General features: G+C 39.9%; 4 protein-coding genes across 8 annotated transcripts in view; 2 read left to right on the top strand and 2 right to left on the bottom strand.

Annotated features, from left to right (window-relative positions):
* The window catches only part of LOC147169717 (putative RNA-binding protein Luc7-like 1), an 8294-nt gene extending 6764 nt beyond the window's left edge, over positions 1–1530 (bottom strand). The window contains exon 1 of one of the 2 annotated variants that reach the window (XM_086083817.1): positions 535–1530. In XM_086083817.1, the coding sequence (XP_085939943.1) occupies positions 535–595 (61 nt within the window). In that variant the 5' untranslated portion in view covers positions 596–1530. The remainder of the gene's footprint in view (positions 1–534) is intronic. The other variant, XM_086083818.1, reaches the window with a different exon arrangement.
* On the top strand, positions 1422–2986 carry LOC147169716 (essential MCU regulator, mitochondrial-like). The gene is made up of 3 exons (XM_086083821.1): positions 1422–1611; positions 2500–2672; positions 2748–2986. The coding sequence occupies exons 1-2, from the start codon at positions 1453–1455 to the stop codon at positions 2635–2637; spliced, it is 297 nt and encodes a 98-aa protein (XP_085939947.1). The 5' UTR covers positions 1422–1452; the 3' UTR covers positions 2638–2672; positions 2748–2986.
* LOC147169715 (TRIO and F-actin-binding protein-like) lies at positions 2216–19101 on the bottom strand. Of its 3 annotated transcripts, XM_086083810.1 has the most exons (19): positions 19067–19101; positions 18594–18750; positions 16400–16551; positions 15762–15928; positions 14490–15553; positions 13984–14123; positions 12214–12361; positions 12064–12141; positions 10864–10896; positions 10706–10774; positions 10287–10376; positions 9978–10072; positions 7782–8412; positions 6289–6523; positions 5011–5110; positions 4773–4932; positions 4546–4650; positions 3776–3862; positions 2216–3252 (listed from the first exon to the last, which is right to left on the bottom strand). In XM_086083810.1, the coding sequence occupies exons 2-19, from the start codon at positions 18726–18728 to the stop codon at positions 3097–3099; spliced, it is 3645 nt and encodes a 1214-aa protein (XP_085939936.1). In that variant the 5' UTR covers positions 18729–18750; positions 19067–19101; the 3' UTR covers positions 2216–3096. The 3 variants fall into 3 exon arrangements, with proteins under 3 accessions (XP_085939936.1, XP_085939938.1, XP_085939937.1); XM_086083812.1 differs by lacking the exons at positions 13984–14123; positions 14490–15553; positions 15762–15928; ... (1 more) ...; positions 18594–18750; positions 19067–19101 and adding an exon at positions 12735–12876 and having other exon boundaries at positions 2224–3252; XM_086083811.1 differs by lacking the exons at positions 13984–14123; positions 14490–15553; positions 15762–15928; ... (1 more) ...; positions 18594–18750; positions 19067–19101 and having other exon boundaries at positions 2225–3252; positions 10864–10913; positions 12214–12279.
* The window catches only part of LOC147169714 (ATP-sensitive inward rectifier potassium channel 12-like), a 21501-nt gene continuing 12653 nt past the window's right edge, over positions 12951–21798 (top strand). Inside the window, exons 1-2 of one of the 2 annotated variants that reach the window (XM_086083814.1) lie at positions 12951–12987; positions 15809–15969. The gene's annotated coding sequence lies outside the window, so the exon portion shown is untranslated. Of the gene's footprint in view, positions 12988–15808; positions 15970–19325; positions 19403–21798 lie in introns of those variants that run through there. The other variant, XM_086083815.1, reaches the window with a different exon arrangement.

The raw sequence follows: 21798 nt of genomic DNA, 5'->3' as shown, positions 1-21798 counted from the left end.
TTATATGCTAATTTATTACTCGTTATATACCCGGATGCAACATCTAAAAACATACCCACCCACCTGCCAGATCTACAATTATGTCATCACCTCCTCGATGCTACGCTTTGTTTCTATTTAAGTGTTTATGTGTGAACAAAACATTGCTGAACAATTTAATTTCTTTCCCGGAATGGTTAAGTATCTCTCAAACTAGAATTTAAATGCAGACCGTTTAGCTATACAGGTGTCATTACCGTACTACTAGAAATTAATGAAAGCCCCGAACGGAGTTTTGGGGGGAAAATCCACACAATGTTTCAACGTATATATATAATATACATATACACAATATTTGAAAGCCAATTTTAAAAATATACATCACATGTGAACAACAGGTAGCTAACTAGCCTCATGGCTGGTAAAGCATGCGAGCACAGGTTAGCAATCGAGCTAATGCTAGCACCAACACAAAGCTAATGTTAGCACACAACATAACTCTTGACATTTTAAGAGACACTGTATTTGACGACAAACAATAACGGCCGTGCTTACCGTCTCTCCCCGTTCCCATGAGCTGGTCCAGCATCGCTCGCATCTGAGCCTGGGCCGACATGTTTGTGGCGAGTACGTCCCTTCTCGGCCGCGGTCTTCACACATGTAACCCTCTCTTTCGCCTAGGCCTCGGTCGTCAACTTTCCACCCCACAAGGAGAAACTTTTAGACAAGACGCTGGGCGTGTAATCGTATGTGTACTTGGGAGTCGTTGAAAAACAACCACCTTAAAAAAAAAAGTGACTTTATGGCCAAGTTGAAGGAAGGCGACGCGCCTGTTCGAAAACTGGCGGAGTCACCGGGTCGTGTGGAGAAATGATACAGCGGTGACTGCACGTCAACGCGGGCTAGGGACGGCTTTGGTTTAGCGCATTAAATCGATTGTCGAAATAAATCTCAAGTCCCTTTATAACATTGTGTATAAATATATTTATCGCCCGTCGGTTAAAAGTTGGCAAGTTTAGCTTCGGCGTCCTTTCTTCCGTCTTTCGACTTCTCGTCCGCGCGCGTTCTCGCAGAGACAGTGCGCGCACTACTGCTTCCGCCTTGAGGCACTGCAACTAGTTTAGCTATAGATTTTTCTTTCATTATTTTGCGGAAATGATTTATAATTTATTAACATAAATGCGATTTATACGCTATAGTATTTCATTACTACTGGAGTTAAAATGACTGCACGGTAAAGCAGCGTATTTTCTAATAAACCGGGAGAGCCTTATTATTATTATTATTATTAATTGTGATTAGTGACGACACTGTATTACTGAATTCGAGATATTGGTTTAACAGCAATTAAAAAGTAATTCAACTTCAACCTCGTTGTATGATAAAGGTTGCTAATGAAACGCGACGTCATCAAAAGGAAACACCCAGTACGTCATTTTGTGACACCGCCCACAATTTTGACACTGGACAAAAATGGCGACGAGTGTTTTACGGTTTTCCCTGCGTCCCAACATCAGGAATGCTGGGCTGCTGGGTCGTAACGTTTCGAAAACATCATATCTCAACAGGACGACGCAAACTCGAAGTGCGGTTTCGTCGTCGTCGGGGGCAATCCTACCGAAACCGGATAAAGTAAGTGTTTTTTGGGGAGGGAGGCTGTTTTGTCAAGACGAAGAACTGACTAACATGTGGGCGGAACATAGGGTTGTATGACACCTAATTTGGCCAATCGCTATTGCTGATATGGGTCTGCGGCTCTGCGCTAGTCAAATGAGCCAATGAATGTGTGTTTACACAAATTAGAGGAAATATCAGGAAGTATTTTTTTAACCTCTATAATAATAATTAAAAAATAATAATAATAATAGCGGATAATTAAAGTATTGACCTCTGAAATAAACGTCGTTAAAATACCTGTATGTAATTTTTTTTGTCGAACTCTTAAAGGAAACGCTCCGAACAATCCCAGCCTTTTTTTGTCCTATGCAAAATGTCCACCGCAAATGAAACGCTTTCCCAACACACGATTGACAAATATAAAATGTCATCTTTACGTATTAACCCCCCCTCCCCCCCGTGTGGTTCACTGTAGGATGTTAGTTAATATTGACTTTCCTCAGTTTGATTTTCATGACTAGATTTAGATAATGACCATCGACAATCTAATTATGTGTGTACCGAAATCCGATTAGCGCTCAAACACGAGTTAATAAGGATTAACATATTAATTTTCAAAATGTTCGTCTATCTCTAAAGGTTGCTGGTTTACAGAAAAAACAAGTAAAATGCCTTATTTGTAGAAAATAATTTCTGGCGGCACCACCGATTCAATCAACTTAATTCGGCAGACTCAAAGTTAAAAAAACAAAAACAATAACGATTAAAATATTTAAGAACTGTATAAATAAATAAATAAAATATATATTATAAACAAATTATTCTATCTTATTGCACAGTAGTGTGAATCACTGTTTGAATAGAGCAACCTAACATCCATCTTTCCTCTGTGTTCCCTTTTAGACACCCTTTGGTCTCATTCGCATGACTGCAGTGGTGGTGCCATTCCTCTATGTGGGAACTCTGATCAGCAAGAACTTTGCCGCTCTCTTGGAGGAGCATGACATATTCGTACCAGAGGATGATGATGATGACGACTGAACCAATTTATGACACACTGATTTATGCGACATTGTGTAAGACATGCCAAATTTGTGCTATTTTAGCTCATTATGTTGTATGTTGCCCTCACTCATTTTTTATTACTCCAGGGGAAGAATATCATAAGGCAAAAGGAAAATGAGGAAGATGAGGCACTTGTCCTCCCAGATTCATCCATCCATCTACCTCTGCTCATCTCCTTCCTCGGTCCTCCGCTATTTATCTTTGTGTCACCTAAACATATTTGAAGAATTCTAATATCATGTGAGGCTTACATGATTAAAACATTCTAATCTGCATGTGTGCATCTTGTGAACTCATTAAAGTGAGTCTAAATACAGTATGAAAATGTGTCCTTGTGTTTGCGTGGTGGCGTCAGAAATGTTGTTGCATGACAGTGTTGTTTTGTGTAGAATTTGTTTTATTTGTATTTTTAAATGGGATTTCTACTAGTTAGCTTCATTGGTCACAAGCTTCCCTGGCTTTCTCCTGTTGTGCAGCATTGACCAATCTCAAGTGTTCATTGAGAAAATCTATCTCCAAACTGCTTCGGCCCTTAAATTCACTTAGCTCGACATAAGCCTCCTTGTAGTGCTCATAGGCTGTCTCCTTCTCCTAAAAGAAAGCATATTTGAACAGTGGATCAGCCACTCTAGGCTTATAGAATGTAGTGTATGTTTGTATCTATCAGCCACAACATAAGGTACATCTGCACAATCTAAAGCAAAAGTTCTGCTTTTTAAAATGTTCTTCACTTCTGATGTAAACAATTGGCCAATTGTGTTCAAAAACATTGTATTGTCAGTATAGTCACTTTGTTACTATAACAATAAAAATATAAAATGCACATTTAGGACATTAGAACAAATGTACAAAGTGCACAGTCATGCAATGTAAAGTGTGCAACAGTGCACTTGTTACTGATCAACTATTATGGTACCTGTGGTTACTATTTGTATGGCAAATTTACTCCAAATGCAACAATAAATATCAATACCTCTAGGACTTTTTCAATAAATAGAAAATGTATTGTTATAATTTAAGGCAGAATTTCTATTGCAGGTCTTGTATTGGATCTCATTAGGTTGTGCCAGTGTACCAAATGCTGGGGTCAGTGGCGTGTCGTTTATATCTTTACTTTCGTGAGAGACTGGACTTCACTTTGTAGGCAGCTGACCTCCTTCTTAAGAGACTGCACCTCGTTTTCTTTGGCTCTGAGCAGCGTCTGAGAGGCCACATGTTAAAGGACAAATTAGTTAACACTTGCACCAACTTGTATAAAAATGACAAATATACTGACATCTTTGATAGGAATCAAAACAACCAAAGAGTCAAATTGGACACTACATGCCTCATTCTGAATTTGCCCAGCTAATTAGCAAGAACATTTATGATAATGTAAAAATATATTTATTGGGCATACTATAAAAATGCTGTAAAACAATCATTCACTAATATGATATACTTGAGTGAGGATTTACAGCTGCTTTTATGCATGAAGAGAATCTGGTTAGAAAAATATTCCCATCGCGAGCATGGGACGAGCCATTCTAGGGAGCTTTTCTGGTTGACCAGTAGATGGCACTGTGTGCTGCTCAATGAACCCAAACATGGGAAATTAACAAGGGCATGATGAAGAAAGGAGCCTGATAATGATGCATCAGGGACTCATTACTGGGATGGAAGACAACACATTAAGCAAACTTGTTCTAACAATTTGTCTCTTTTAAATGGTTCCAAAATCCCTCAGCACATGCCTGCCAAATCTAATTTCAGGTACAATATTTTATTTATTTATTTTTTAAACTGGGCCAGCAGGCGATGACGAGCTGGTCATATCTACAGGTTTGATGTAAGAGTTGAAATTACATAGGTTTGAATTTAGCCTCAGATTACTGCTGTCATTACCTCAACTTCTGCTGCCACATTGCCGAGGGACATCACGTCCGGCCTCTGTCCTGTGATGAAATAACGCATGCGCCTAATCTCTTCTGCCAGTTTGACTTTAAGCTCCTGGGAAAAAAAAGTAAATGATATGCTTTGATTGATGAGGTACATCAATCTTGTACAATCAAAATGAGGCGGTAACAGTAACTTAAACTCTTTATAGTGCACTAGATGTATTGGTCATTGACCTGGTTTTCTCTCCAAAGCTGTTGCAACTCTCTCTCTTTACATTCCAGATGACTTCCTCTTCTTTGTCTGCTCTCCTCGGTGAGATTCAGCTGCAGACATTTCTCCGAGAGACGCTCAGACAACACATCCAACTCGCTGTGCCACACGTCCACCGGCGGCCTGACCAACACAGTATCCGGTATCATTTGTGTGGTGAAGTGGAACACGCGGCGACACAGTGTCACGGTGGTTTCTTACATGTGCCCTGTAAAGGACGCCTCCATGTGTGCACCTCCCCCAGGCGGCCGCTTGACCTTCTCCAGCTCGTCTCTGTGGGTTGCCCTCAGAGCCTCCCTGGCTGTAATAATAATGTTGGCCTGTCAGAAAATGATTCCTGCCTCATGCTAAAACATCACAAGACGTGGCCACACAGCTCACTATCACCAGATGTCGCCTATCATGGCAGCTGTTATGATTTATGATCTACTTCCTGTCTACAATTTTTGAGATATCAACTAAGATTTTCATTTACAATGTACAGTGGTGTCTTGAGATAAGAGTGAGCAGATTTATGATTTTTCTCGAGATACGAGCTGTCATTCAGCCGTTAGGCAGATAGCGAACAACTAATAAAATGCCACTCCAAGTTTACTGTCAAACTAAACATAAAACAAAGAGAATTACATGTGTATTTAAAACAACTTTGCTGTAAAAATGCACACTTGCTTTTTTTTTTTTTTTTTTGAACTGTTAAGCACTGAGTTGCACAAGCATGATAAAGTGGTATACACTCTCAGATGCTATACAATATTCACAGGCATATACTATTTATTCTCTTTGAAAAACAACTTAAATCAATGATTGAGTCACTTTTGTTTGTTTGCGTCAGTATGACCAGAGCTCTGAGTATCACTGTATTATACTGCCCCTGGTGGTCAAGGCGGGCACACCAGTAGGATCCGCAAAATTAATTGTATAGTCTTAATTCCTGACACAGAAAATATTTATTTCTTCATATTCTATTTAATTATGTTACTACTCTGTTTTTATAAAGCACAATATCAGAGAGAAAGAGAGAAAATAAATCTTAAGCGAGCGGCGTGGGAAGTCAATGAAACCACTGCTCTGTATTAAATATAAAATACGAGTGAACTTGCGCTCATTAGCGGTCAGATTTTCCATATGAAAATTCATTCTGGACTGGAGGAGACAGTAAGGTTGCAGGCTGAAGACATACTTTATACGTATATTATGGCTATTCAATAAGAAGCGTGTATCTTCACATTTACTTAGAATTTTATTATTATTATTATTATTATTAGCTTTCCGGACAATGATTTGGAAAATGCATAGGATTGGCTGGCAACCACTCCAGGGTGTAGCAAATTCTCCTTATGGAAACTGCAACTGGTGTCCGCATAGATGCCGGCTTGCTTCCGTTACACCACTCAGGTGCCCCTAAGCAAGGCACACAAGTCCTGAGAGGGATAAGCGCTACAGATTATACAGTAACTAAGTCAAATCTTTTGACTCAACCTTTAGCAGAAGCTTGCCGCTCCTCCTCCAGCATCCGGTCTCTTTGTGCCTCCAACTCGTCGATCTCCCTTTCGTGTTTCTCCTGCTGCTCCCGCACTTCTTTACGATGGGCCGCTTCCATGGCCTCAAGCCGGGCCCCACAGGGGGCCCCGGGTCCACATGGGCTGTCCACTTTTATCACCGTGGCTGCGCGCTCTTTCTTAATGCTCTCCATTTGCTTTCTAAGGGACAGGGCCTGGAAGATGAAAATGGAGATGATTCATGGAAATCGAAATGCTAAACTACATTTCTCATTGTGATTAGTACAGCAGTCAAGTCGTTCCAGGACACTGTGGAGATTTCACAATTATCCAGGTGATCCCATCCACAATTAATATAAGGCAAGTTGACACAGTAATTTTATAATAACTCATAAAATTGAGTTACAATTAAAAAGACGTACTGTACTGTAAAAAAACAACAACACAAGTGTGATATTAATTTGTGTTGAGGTCATTTTTCTGCCACTAGAAGGCATAATTACATTTGTAAGACGTTGGTGACAGCTCAGTGCATTGTTCTTTTCATATTAAGAGCTATCTAATCTTTAACATGAAGGAACTTGTGAAATTCTGCCCATTTTTAAAATGGTAAAATCCAACTTCACCCCAGTCTCCACAAATATATGCATTATTATAAAATTGATTACTGAAAAATTTTGACGTGGACATGTTTGCTATATTGCAACATTACCCCAGTACCGGCTTTCCAAGTAAGGGGCGGTTATTAAACACACGTTAAAAATTAAGTGGCGTTAAAGGAACTTTAAATCAACTCAAAATGTACGCACTAATTTAGACACCCCTATTAAGAAGCAATAAAACGTGTGGCAAACCTCACCTTTGATGATGTTATTTTCTTCTTCATGTAACAATCAGCACATGAGAAGTTATATGGAAAAAAAAAGCCATAGGAAACACATTGGTGTTGATGCTCAACCACTTTGTCCCATTTCGTCTCGGCTTTGCCTCATTTTCCTTGAGGCTCTGAACTTTCCTTACTATAAGTTTTCTTGAAATTTAAGGCCAACTTCCAAGTTACCGTGTATTCCAAGACGAGCTGTGCAGCCAATACAATTGCTTACTTTAGTAGTAATTGCCTAATGGGGACAAGTGGTATAGAACATGAATGGATGACTGCATTGTTCATTGTATCCTTTGCCTCCCAACCAATTGAGGCAGATGGCCGCCCCACGCCGAGTACATACTGGCTCTGCTCAAGATTTTCGTCCTAGTAGAAGGGAGGTTTTTCTTGCCACTGTCATCGGAGTGCTTGCTGTTCGGCCTGTGGCTAAATAGGAAGCATGATCCTAAACCAGCTCCAAACTAAAAATGCCCCGAGTCAAGCTTGATTTTGGTTGTGAACTGGAGCAACATTATAGAGACTACATTGGGTTGAATGGCGTTTCATACCGAACTATTAAAAGTGTGTAAACACACGTTGCCTTTCCTCACCTCCTTTTGAAGGGCTTCGGCTGTGTTTGTTTGAACAATGTGAGACCCGTTTACAGTTGACGGCGCCTTCTTTGAGCAGTCACTTGGCGAACCGGTGGCAAACGCTTCATCCTTATCAGTGCTCGACTGGCGGGTCTGGGTGTCAACATGGGAATCAGAGGCCTGCCGCGTGATCGTTTGATACGCCTGGACTCCGATGAGTGACTGCGCGCTCATGTCCCTAAAAGACAGCCTCTCAAGTTCCGTCCACTTCCTGCTGACCTCTGAGTCCATGGTGTCAATGACGGGCACAGGCACACTCCCCCTCTTCAGCTGCATGCAGTCCCACCGGCTGCCCATCTCGCCAAAGGGGACACCGTCCTCAAACCACTTGTTCCTCTCCTCCAGCCGCTTCGCCCAATCGCGGTCCCAACCCTCCTCCTGTTCTTCTCTTCTCTGACGGTCTGAGCTCACCTCCGCATGCACATCCGCGTCTGCCGGTGGATGTAGGCCTTCGGCTCGGGGGGAGCGGGCAGCCGTGCTGTCGGAACCTGCGGGCTCAAAGCCGGAGCAGGTGAAGCGAGCAGCCGGTTGGCATGACGACGGGCCGCGGGAGAGGGGGCTCTCTTTCTCGCTGCCGCTTTCTGATTGGCTGAGGACAGAACGAGGCAAAGTCAAGGGGCTAATGTTACACATCAGAAGAAAGATGGAAGCGCTCGCCGCAGACAGACCACCCAAACACATCGCCTGCATCTCTTTGATGAACTCAGGAATCTCAGACTCCTTGCAACATTCCTTTTTTCTTGAAATAGATCAGAATTTCACTAAATAATCCAATTAACTGCTTATGTGTCATTTGGTTGATACTATCAAAGTCAGACAAAATTAGCTAGCTTTTGCAACTAAACTATTGGATTTTCTGCTTTACATTCTTTTAACTTTTTGGTTTAGTTATAGCACTGAGTCTTCCTAGTTGGAGGTACCAGCTTCCTATGCGCATTCACTGAAGCCTTTTTTATTGTAAAACTTTTTTTTTTCTAATTCAAGACATAGTTGTAGGCTTTACAAGTGAACAAAATGAACAGGGAGTGTAGCCTGTTTATCAAATATGGCTCTCTTCACCTTGAATTCAGAATTCAAATGTTGTGTTCTTGTCTTCCCAATATTCATGTAGCTTAAGGAAGTGTTTATTTAGTTTTGCGAGCTAGCTAGCTAGTTGGACTAAAATTGCTCAACTTGGCATTGCAAATCATGCAGTGAGGACGCTGATTCCCATCACTCCACTCAACTCTATATAGAGCACTTTAAAACAGCCACCACTTTTTTCTTAAGATAGAACCCATGGGCAGCAGATACAATTAAAACAGAGGCCCCAGAATTGAACCCTTTGGAACACCATAAGTTCTGTTATACATGTGTGTTCACATTGCACATATTTATCTGACCGCATTCTTTTTTTGCTTGACATAGTTAGCATGAAGGGATTACAAAATAAATAAATTACATGACATACCATCATAACAGTCATAAGTTGAGGACTGAGTGCACCACAGTCCCTGCAACAATTGAATCCAGGTTAAGAACCACTGAGTTATAGTTAAAAAGATGATACCGTAGCTATGAGTGTGAATATTATGTATAAATGCGTGAGTGTATAATTATCATGAGTATTTAATGATGTATGTTTTCTATTTCTGCTATTTTTACTGCCTGGTCCCTTGTGTACAATGTCATAGAATCTTCAATACTTTTTGCATTTTTTTCTCTTTTTTTTTCTTCCTGTTTTCAGCCTGTGATGTACTGTATTTGTCATTTGGTTTGCCCTGATATTTGATGATTATAATCAATAAAATATTTTGCCACATGTTTAATGAATATAGGTGTTATTTTCTATAACGTTTGTTCATGTCATCATTCATTGTGACAATTGACAGTATTTATTAAATTTTTCATGCTTCAACATATAGATTATGATTTTATTGTAATGTGGAAGTGTTTTTGCCTTTTTAAATAACTTACTTCTTGTTTGCCATGATTTAGGTTTTTCTGCAAAACAGAAAACCATAGTCTTCAACCAACCCCTAAGGATAAATGATGTATTTTCGGGTTGGAATGTGATCTAAGCCGTGTCAGAAAAGGCATTTTTAGCCTTTACAGGCTTTTTCCACAGGCTATTTTTTTCTTTACAGCCAGTCCCCAGTATGGAGTCATACTCACTGCGTGTTGTTCTGGATGGCCTGCTTCAGTAACGTCACCCAGTTCCGCCGCAATCTAGAGGTCAATGCAGAGAGAGTGAACACTGCACTCTTTGTCTAGAAGTGATCAAAAGACCCAGCAAACACACACATAGACACACACACACACACACACACACACACGCGCACACACAAACACACACCTCGTTAAACAGGAAGCAGCCAAACATATAATAGATGTGAAACTGAGCAGGGTAATAAATGATGCTGATACTCTGGCACATTGTGTAAGTTAATTAGCCAAGAGAAAGAAAAAAGAATAGCACAATACTTGAATCTGGAGGCCGTAGTTTTCTTCCACATCACAGTCCGACACATTGGCACAAGTGGATAAGTCAATCTGTCCGTCCGCGTTATCCGACTATTGCACAAGAAGAAAATAAACAGCAGCCTATGAATTCATATAGATGACTTGAATTCACTGTCGGGCAGAAACCTCCTTTGTCCAAATTTGGTCAATTTAGATTTTCTTTTCTTTCAAATCTATGCTATTGGTCAGTCCTATATGGGTCTGTTTATACAAACTATTGACCAATCTGAGTTGAAAAGGCCTTGCTGTCTTTGATGACGCAATGTTCACAGCTTAACAAGCATGTCGTGCTTTCGGTTTCCTGGAAATTGATAGTTTGGGAGATTAGAGGATTCCGTCTGACGCCACCGATAAGTGGCCTACTGTGCCTCATCAAGTACCTCCTCAGCCTCGGGGTCTCTGTAATATTTCAGCGATTCATCATCCAGAACAAACCAGTGTTTCCTCCACTGTGGAAAAAACACCAGTGCATTGGTGGCAAATGTGCAAAATCGTTGAAACACATTTCACAAGAATTGTCAGGAAAAAATATCTTTACCTTGTCGTTTTCATCCAGTCTGGACATCCACCCCTTCAAAGTGGCAGCATCTGCAAAATGGAGTAGTAAAAGGAAGCATGATAAAGCATTTTGTTGTGGTTTCCGTGTCAGTCATGACAAAACAGAGGAAACAGAAGTAAAAAAAAAAACACAACAACATAAACCTACGACTAGTAGCTGGCAAGAACTTAAGTACCGTATTTCTTCATATGGTGACCAGGGTCTTTGGTGTCATGTAAAGAATGCAATCAAATAATATTATACATATCATTTAATATTGTATTATTGCCTCTACCACTCAGTTGTGTTTGTCTAAATTGAGACGTCAACTTTACAGATGCCACATCTGCTCTGTCTGCAGGTGGTAAAGTTGTCAATTGTGACACATGCAGGTATCACTCATGATAAACATACTGTGTGTACAGAGGCCACCATTATTTTTGTGAGGGGGGGAAAAAAAGACAGTGTCTATTTTTGGGTTTGCTGATTATTTAAATAGTGTACCCTGGGATTAACTGGGACATGGAGTCTATTACAGCGGAGGCCACCATTTGAGGAAATATAGTATTGGAGCATTAAAGCATTCAAAACTAAGGTGTATTGAAACAAATGTGATTCTATCCTATTAAAACTTGAACGAGAATGACAAAAGAAAAGATACTCACAATGTTAATGGTATCCAATGCAAAAGTGTGAATAAAAAAATTAGAGGTGAAATGAAGCTTTTATTACCAGACTTCCTTTTAAATTAATGGCTGTGTTGCTTTAATAATTAGTAAGCGCTTCGAACTTTTACAATATTATTAATGCATAATTTTAGGTGATCATCCATCATGCTGTGTTGTGTGTGTGCTTCAGCATCTCCCAATCTATTCATAAAGACAATAAATCAACTTGCATGGCCTAGAAATGGGATGGGTAACTTAAAAATAAAAAAATGTTTTCTGGAGCAGATCAGTACTTTTATGTTGAAATAACAGTTTTCCCCACTAGATGGCAGCCATTGCTTGAAAGCGCCTACAAACCAATCGTTACAAGTTGACCACCCCTGGCTTAGAGCTAATGGCTTTTTCCTGCAACAATCTTGCATGAAAGCATGCCTGAGGTACTTGAGAGCTGCTTTGCAATGAATGAATGAATGAATGAATGAATGAATGAATGAGCCCTTTACTTCCACATAAACAGATGCAAGTGCCTCACCTGTGTCTGTGGACAGTCTGGAAGTTCTCGCTCCATCACCTTTGCAGATCCATGCTCCCCACTTTGCTTGTTTGAACTCTGTGATGGAATGCCCAGAGTGTTCAAACAATAGGTTGATGTTTTGGTTTAAATTAAGTAACAAAATTGCACCTGTGTATGGAGAGATGCTGTCGACTGCCTTCGTGATAATCGCCCATTCTCGGAGTCCTTCTCTCTCCTGTCTCTCCCTCGCTCTCTGCCTCTGCCTCTCTCATCAGACCCAAACTTCCAACTGTAGAATTCTGCCTGGGGTTGATGGCTTCACAGCAATTACACATTATAATAATTAATTACCACTGTGACAGTGTCACTCGTATTAATCATTAGATTTTGTGCTCCCAATGTCAACCATAGTGCCATACCTCAAAATATATTTAAATTAACAATATAAATATATAACGATTGTAGTATGACGTTGATAGGATTTGTACAAGACTAATTATTTTTAGCTCTGCAAACTTTTCAGTTTTAAAACTAACATCGGTGAGAAGTTAAAATCCATATTTTTTTAGTGATATGCTATTGCTAACTAATAGATGCAATAGACTACAAAGGTCAAACTTTAGCTAATCTTGAGCTAATTAGCCTGTGCAAGCTAACGTTTTTAGATACACAACTTAGAAAACACTTACATTGACACATGCAAGACAAGAATTAAAACTGTCCCAGGATTGTGACAATAAATCTGTCTAAACAAACTAGTTGCATGATATGACTTTAGAGTAGGTAACAGACACAGTAACGTGACGTGATAACAGTACCAGAAGTGGCGACGCAGTGCCTCCTGGGACTTGTAGTATTTAGGGTCATAAAACGATTCTCTCTTTTTTCATTAATCAACTGAAGGCGTGGATATTTACATCCGGTAAAATATTTGAAGTACATGTGAGTAAAAAATCTCTAATAAACACAACACGAAGGGAATTTGTTGATAACTAATAATTGGAGAATCTACTAAAGCAAATGTGCAACTTAATGCACTTAGTTTGAACAAAGTATCAACAATGTGAAACCACAGTACTATGTGCTACTCCTCCTACTATTAACAGTCTTCTGTTTTTAATACTTCCCCTCTAGTTATGGCACCATTATGTCGTTTATGGTTATCAGATTATATTATTTGCTAGTTTAGACAACTCCATCCGAATTCAACTACTGTTTTCAATGCCCGCAAATTGACCAAACCAAGGAGAAAACAGGACAATTGAAATATCTTCAGTTAAAACAAACTTAAAAAGGTTGCTAGTAGGGGTGTGCCAAAAAAAATCGATTCTCATAAGAATTGCGATTCTCATTTAGTACGATTCAGAATCGATTTTAAATGTCCCAAAATCGATGTTATTTTAATTATTTGTTTTATACTGTCTTGTTTTTGTTTGTGTGTGCCTTTATTGGGAGCATTGTTCATCTTGTACACGATTTGGCCACTTAGGGGCAGTGTGGTTCCGCGCATTCTGATACACTGTTACGTTGTAGCCACATTAGAGAGTAGAAGGAAAACGTCACAATGAAGTTATTCCAATAAAAGTTTTTTTTGCAGCGTAGGAAGAGCATATGCCGATGTATAATGTTAAGATGCTTCTCTATATACATTCCTAAAGCATTTTGTATGAATAGCCGTTCTTTTGAGTGATAAAAGGGCCGCAAGTAGAGTGCTAATTAGCATTAGCGAGTCAGACTGGAGTAGATTATGGCGATTCTTTGCACATCTATAAATTGAAGCAAAAATCATTGTCAATCAAATCATTTTGAATCAAAAATCCTTCTGAATCGAAAATCGATTCTGACTCGAATGGTGAGGCAGTTAAAGATTCCCACCCCTAGTTGCCAGTGTTAAATATCATTGTGTGTTATATGGGACAACTTTGATGTACCACCAACCTTTGAGTCCGGAACCTTTGGTCCCTACAAGGACTCGGACTTTGGTTCCTCCTCCTCAGACCCGGAAAATCTTCCTCTGACTCCACCTGGATTGTTGGAATGTCAGCCAGTAATATATAGTCTTCCTTTGTCATCGCCACCTCAGATTAAGAGTTAGAAAAGCAGGAAAATTGACTGTAAGTATTTGCAACTTCTGGCATCTTTCGTGGCATCAAACATGATAATGGTTTGAGCTCCATGTTTTGTTTGTCTTTTGAGGAAAATTTTGTGGACAGTTTTGGGCGAACTACTTTTGAACCATAGGAGTTTGCTTTGTAAGCTAACTGGCCAAAATGTAACATATACCGGCACAGTCTATTGAGAACCAAAATGAGAGTCGTATCAATATTTTTGTCTTTATAGTGATAGTATTATAGGTATTATTGTGTGTGCCTAAAACACTGCAAACGACAATCACGATAACATTATTGTGAATTCTGGTGAATTCTGTAAAATGCATGATTTACCTCCTCGAGTTCTTGTGCAGCCCTCTTGGGTTCAGAGAGGAGCAAAGCCTCCATACCTCTCCTCACGCTACTCCTGCTTCTGTCACCACTGATCTCACTATTCCCCTCATCGAACTTGTCCGTTTCCGTGATTGCAACAAGTGGCGGCGATGCAGCAGGATCCTGGTGATCCGCGCCGTGTCTCGAAGCAGAGGAACCACACGAGATGGGAACGCTGAGAACAGACTGTGAGGATCCCTGCCAGGAGCCAGGGGAGGCGCTCGGTCTGCTGTCTCTGGAGGACGGCTGTCTCTGTGAGACGTGACCGCGTGAGCCGTTTCTGGACGGAGACCCTTCCCTGGTACGAGGTGATCTTCGGAATCCCTCGTTTGCATTCTGTTGAAATGTTGCAGAGGAGGCGCGGCGGGAGATAGACTCCAGATTCCTGTAGAGCCTCTCAGAGTCTAAACTATGCTTGTTGGAAGCTTGTGATGGGCTTTTAGAATCTTGGCTACATCCTCCCTGTGCTTCATAGCCTCCATTTTGTGAAAAGGAGTCTGTGCGCTTGTGAGAATGTGCCAGTCTGGATGGCGACACCGTTCGAGAGGCAAAGGAGCCCCGTCTGCGTGAAGGACTGGACCCGCTGGATGCATGCTGAGAGGGTGCATGTGAGGGAAGGTGAGAAGAACCATGAGATCGAGTCTCACTTCTGGAGAGGGAGCGCATTCGGTGGTCTGACCTCTTGAGTCTGTCTGGGCTCACCGAGCCATGACGTGTTGGAGAGTTCCTCAATGACTCAGTCCCTCTTCTAAAATTGGAGTGGTATGAGTACCTCTGAGGGGATTCACTCCTCCAAGTGTCCAGCATGTAAGTTTCAGGATTTCTCCTCTGGGAGGGAATACCGAGATTGACGTTCCTATATGGTACAGAGGCTTTGGGCTCGGGAATGTAGTTGTTGGGGAGCGGGTGACCCCTCTCGTAGTAATGATAAGACCTTTTGTTAGCATCCTCCGTCAGATGTTCACCGTCAGTTCTTCGGTCTGGAGAGAAGTAGCCACTCTCTTGTTCCCTGACTCCTCTGGACTCTGAAATTCAAATAAACGTGAGATGGTCACATTTCAATCGCTGGACTCAGGATGAGGCAAGCTGATGCAAATTGGCCTGTAACGTATACGTTTAGTAGCATAAGTTACATCCGCCCCGAATAAAGTATGTACTGTGGCTGTAAAAAGATCATGTGTTTTGCTTTTACAATTTTAGTGGTGCGGGTGTCGTGTCCATGTGCAGAATGACCTGACGTTCTGCGGGATCTGTCCCTGCCTCTCCTCTCATCCATCCAGGGACTCCCAGCGCTGCGAAGGGGAGAAGGGTCCATCCGGGTCATATCTCCGAGGGCAACACAATTCCTTTCTGAACTCGGAGAGCTGCTCCTCTGCGGACTGCCTGAATTATTTGTAGATCTGGGAAATGCGGACGAATGAAATTAATGTCAACAAAACAAGTAAGCTGATTTGCTAACTGAATCCCTTTCCATCAAAACTCTGTAATCAATAGAAAGGCTCGGGGCCAGGTTTTTCATATTGGTGTTGCGTTGAATCTCATTAGATCGTACAGGTGAACTTAATTGCTGATGAGAGTGAATTAAGTGGTCGCAACGTGAATCTTGTAGAACAGAACAGTTCTTGATAGATGGGTTGCACAAAATGTAACCAAGTAACTGACAAAAAAGCAAACAAAATGGAACCTTTTGTATCATACTGTGATAAAAATGAAGTTTTTGAATGAAGTTAATTTCTCTCATACCTTTCCCTGTGGTTAACACATTTGACTAAGATCTGCTGTATAAATGCTGTACCGCTTAGAAAAAAATACAGTACGATTGTTGCCGCGGAAGTAAGAAAACAGGCTAAAGGACATATATAACGTGTCACCTAGATTGTGTGTCAGTGTCACAGATATCAAGTTCGCACTCAGGACTCAAACTGCGGACAAGACTCCACTCGTAGGTCCAAGCATCTCTGATGTCATCACTGCTAGCACTTGAATTCACCTCAGACAAGACTTGCTCATCATCACCCAACTCCTGAAAAATGAGCGGAAGGAAAAACAAGATGCAACCATTCAACCCAATCATCAATATGGGAAAAATGATCCAATTTAAAGTTCCGATTGTAGAAAGAAATGGCTGATTTGCTTCATTTGACCTTTGTCCTAAATTGCCCATTCTTTTATCAAATAGCACATTTCCAGTTACCTAATCAGTTTTCTTATATCAATTTAGCTCGCGCCTTTAGCCACTAGCACAGCAATGTGACACAGCAGAGTGATATTTAATGAAGAGCAACTTTACTGCACATTAAAATAATATTTGTATCATACAATATGACAGGTTGTACTTACTGTCGCTGCTATCTTTCATCCAAATCAGCTTCCAACAACTATTATTACCCTCTTCATTCGCCTAGCAAAGCTAACACGTCGACAGCACGCTGGAAGTAACACAAGCTAGTCCCTGCTCACCCTCATCATTATTTCATTTCTCTTTTGCATTGCAAGAACCGCCCACATGACTCCTTCTGTGGCCTCATCCTGATCTCTTAATTTGCCTCAGCAGTCATCATCGAACCTCACAAGTGAACTTCATTTGGATCTAATCCTCTCCAGATTTTGAAGGTCAACCTGCTCTTTTTTTCCTACTTGTTAATGAAATTACTTTTCAGTCACAACTCAACGGTATTTCTAGTGTTTACATGAGTCATATGGCGGTCTCGCATTACGACATTCCCTATGCTGCCTATGAACTACCATCAATTAATCATACAAATTCAAATGGCACCTTCTTGTTTCTCTTTGTTGATATCTTGACCTCAATCAGACTAGATCAAAATGTGCGTCAGTAGCTTTTGACCGTACATATCAGCCTGCATTGCTGGTCTGTTTGAATTTCCAATTTTTGACTTGACCATTGACTTCACCAGACTGTTGCATTCTTCAATTGAAATGCTTTTCCAGGCCTTTACTGTTTTCAGTTTCTGTTTGTTTCTGGGGGTTTCTCCATTCAGTCCCCTCTTCAAGAGGTAAAACGCATGCTCTATTGGTTTAATGTCCAGTATTGGCAGCAGTGTGTTTTGGCCAGACAAAAAAAACAAAAACAAAAAAACATTTTGTCTGGCAATTTACAGAAACATGTATCCAATTTAATTGGGAGAAGCTTCATCCTGCAACAAGATAATGAGCCAAAACACATTGCCAACACAACAATGGATGCTCAATTTTAGGAAATGAGCGGCTGGTGGAATAGTAGGGCACGGAATTTTATTAACTCATTCACTGCCAATGATGCGCATAAACGTCAAAAATTCATTTGAACTATTTCTATTAGTTTAAAATATTTTTCCACTTTTGTTAACAAGAATATGAAAACCTAGACATTTTTTTAATAATCTTTTTTGGGGGGATTTTTTTTTTTTTTTTTTTTTAATTAAGGGCGTCAGGCATTTAAAATATTTAACTGTAATTGATCGCATGACTTCAATAGTTAACTCACGATTACTCACAAATTTTATATCTGTTCTAAATGTACAATATTTTTTTTCTAGGGTTTCATACTCTTGTTAACAAAAGTGGATTTTTTTTTTAAACTAATAGAAATAGTTCAACAGATTTTTTTGACGTCTATAGCCGTCAATGGCAGTGAATGAGTTAAACAGACATAAACTAAGCACACAAAAAAAAGATAAAATTTTGCCCCCCCCCCAAAAAAAAAATTGTCAACTGCATCTTCCGAAAACTGTGACATACAAAAAAACGATTGAGGTTCCACTGTTAAAAAAACAAAAAAAACAGTCAGTATGATAAGTACTGTTAAACACCTCTGTGAAATTCAACCACAAGGACAAACATGTTAATTAAATTTTTAAAACTTCATTGAAAGTGTCAGTCAACACTGTCAAGCCCAGAGCACAACACAAGTTTATGCCCGTTTCTTGTATCCAAAACTTACAACCTAGCAAACTCAGAATGCGACGACATTCTCCTGAAACCTTTTAGGGAGCATCACACAACTCTCTTGAGATAACGTGGATTCTGCCTGAGACTGAAGTTTACAGAGCAGTTTGTACACACCCACTCTTGTGAAGCCTCGACGGGTGCAGTGTTAAGGTGCATATGATCTGGCCGCAGGCAGGTGCTGCAACGAGACGGGTCAAAGGTGTTGGGCTGGAATCGCCGGCAGTAGCAGTCATCAGACGGTAGAGACATGTCGCCCGTGATCCTCCGGCATCTGCCATTGAGTCATTATTCAAATGTGACTGACGAGCTTTCAATTGACGTTCTTATTTCCCAGGAGACTCTTCGCATAATGAGAATAACAACTTTTATTGAAACATTTTAATCAAGTTTGAACTATTGTTGATCAGGCAAGTTATACAATATTAAAGGATGCAAATACTCAGTGTCCAATCAGATTGTTAGGGGTCGTATTTTTCGTATCTTCAGTTGCTATATTTACCAGCATTTTACAAATAGCCCACGCGAATTATTACGCTGAGGATCACGCAAAAACATCTCAAACTAAACATACATTGTGTCTTCTTTACCTTCTTCAAAGCCTCGTTTTCTCTCCACAGCAGGTTCAGCCTTCAGGTTCAAACAGAACAGAAGTTGTTTTGATACTTTGTTGCATTGTTCCCTGGCTTGAGTTCTTTCAAACTAGCGTTGATTGGTCCTCGCATTGGCCCACATGGTAACTGGGTTGCATCCGATACCATCATCTTTAGAACGTGGACTTAACTCCTGACAGCTGTCTTATGGAGAAGGCGAGTTTGCTACACAGATGGTTGCCATGACAGTGAATCAGCATGGAAGTGAAATAAAAGACAACGGCACCATCTGATCCTCGAACAGAGCAGACTAGAACAAACAGTGTGAATTTGGTAAGGCCTTTTATTTGAGACTTTGCAATGACTGCCCAGTAACTACAAAAGTAAGCAATTAAGCAATGTAGCAAGCAGTGATGTTATAAATGGCATAATCTACACTATAAATAGCTTACTTGACATTATATTAAATAGACTATAATATTGCTTCGTGTTGCTTATTGCGTTTGTAGTTGGAAGTGGTGTAGAATTGATGCCAATGGGATATGATGCTAATTCTTTGCCAATGCTAAATCATTGTTCTGGTTGGATCAGTATAGCCTTGGTCAACATGACCTAAAAATAAAAAAAAGAACATCTTAATTAAAAATACATTTTGGGAGAGATACAGGACCAATTACAGGACTTTTAAATCATGAAAGGATATCTGTACCTATACCATCAAGTCAAAGTGCTCCAACAGTTGAGGCTGTTTTTCCTTTGGGATTTCAACCACAGGAGGGCGTCTCTGTAGAGCTAACAATACTGTGTGTGCGTGCAGCACTTTATTTTTTTTTAAATACAAAGCTCTAAAGCCCCTGAGGCAAAAGGCTATAATTAAACATGTTGGCAATAACAATTAACAGACAGCTATTTTTTACCTCATGCCGGTTGTTATGCAATCTGTTGCTTAGTTGCTAGAGTGTTTATATGTAGCAGTTAGTCCAGAATAAAGGACTTCTACGTAAAAGTTTGTCAAACAGTACCGAACGTTTTGTCGTTGTTGCTGTTACCACATCCACACAAGAATAACCGTCTTAATAACCTTCTCATGATTGTTGGTCATGCTACATGGCTCTCCAGACCATATCAATATGATCGCTTCCAACTAAAGAAATATACCACTAGAAATAAGTTATAGAAAGACTCTCAAAGGAGGCTGTAGTCAAATATGTGACATAACACAAGTGGTCTTAAGCGGAGCTCAGCATCCGACGTCAACTCAGCGGAGAGGTCAAACACTGACGCAGCACTCCTAACCCTTTTGCAACCCTCAGCCTTGAACCCCCCAGGCCAATATTGATCGGGACCAGCAATTGTGTTTGGATCTGGAACTCGGTAACTTCAGCTGTACTTTTTAGCATCCTTTTATACCAATTTCAGATTTCCTTTTATTTATTTATATTTTTTAATATTTATTTATATTTATTTATATTTATTTATATTTATTTATATTTATTTATATTTATTTATATTTATTTAGTGATATATATATATATTTTAAAACCTTTCTTTATGTGTCAATTTTTTCCCCTGCAGGATATTCTTTTCACCACAAATAAATATTGCCTAAATAAATACTGTCAACAAATAGCCCTCTGTAAATCTGTCTTAATGTAGATTTAGATGTATATAGATGATCACAAAAGTTTTGTATTTCCTTGGAGATCTCAGATTGTGAGCTGAGAAAGCAAGACTGCCTGTGACTGAAATGCTTTATTAAGTTACATTCACGCTCCGTGGGAGTGGCATGGCTCGGTGGTAGAGTGATCGTGTCATAACCCTGAGGTTGTGGGTTCGATCCCAAGCCATCTTAACCATGTTGAACACCTCGGGCAAGATACTGAAACCCCAGTTGTTGCTGATGCTGCGTCATCAATAGGTGAATGTGTCGTCAAACTGTAAAGCGCTTTGAGGGCCTTGTTAGGTGGAAAAGCACTATATAAATGAAATACTATACCATTATCTTAAATATAGTATTTTAATTGAGAATAGGTGTTGTTGGTTACAAAAAAAGTTGGCTTTAAAAAGTTGTGCAACTTATTTGCATCCTTTAAAAAAATAAAATCAAGATATTATTACAAGAATGTCCATATACTGTCATATGTGCATGACTTAATAAAAATAAAAAATTAAAGTGGGCTAAATAATTTGTGAAAATAGGTGTGGATGTGCCTTTTTGTCAAAGCGGAAGCCAATTGTCAAATCTTAGCAAAGCGCATTGTGTCATTTCCAGGGAAGTTACTCCTCATTAACCTCGCAATTTAGCCCAAGTACAAGTAAATACTGTCTTCTTGATAAATGTGTTTTGCATGATTTAACCACGACATTAGCTATAGCTGTACAGCCAATACAAGAACTGTATCGTTCCTATACTGCATGTCTAGTAATTACAATTGAGCTATAAGAGGGCCCAAAGTAATATATGCAACCGCCAACCACAATAATAAACATATTCTTAAATGAATGGATATCGATCTGTCAATGCCAATGAATAATAAAAGAACTGAAGAATAACTTACTTGATCTTGCTAGATTGACAAATCTCCTTAATAAATTGACTGCTTTATTTTCTGTTATTATTTAGATGAGATGTATTAATTCGCTGAGACCCCCCCCCCCCCTTTCCGCCCCTCTCGGCCTGCTTTTCTAAAAACATGTTGACCTGGATGAGCTCTCAAAATGAGTAATTG

The sequence above is a fragment of the Leptonotus elevatus genome, chromosome 8 (genome assembly GCF_054856555.1).
Source record: "Leptonotus elevatus isolate MCC_2025b chromosome 8, RoL_Lele_1.0, whole genome shotgun sequence".
In the NCBI taxonomy this organism is placed as follows: Eukaryota; Metazoa; Chordata; class Actinopteri; order Syngnathiformes; family Syngnathidae; genus Leptonotus; species Leptonotus elevatus.
The sequence above is the reverse complement of the archived record's forward strand: the minus strand, read 5'-3'. Positions and strand labels throughout refer to the sequence as shown.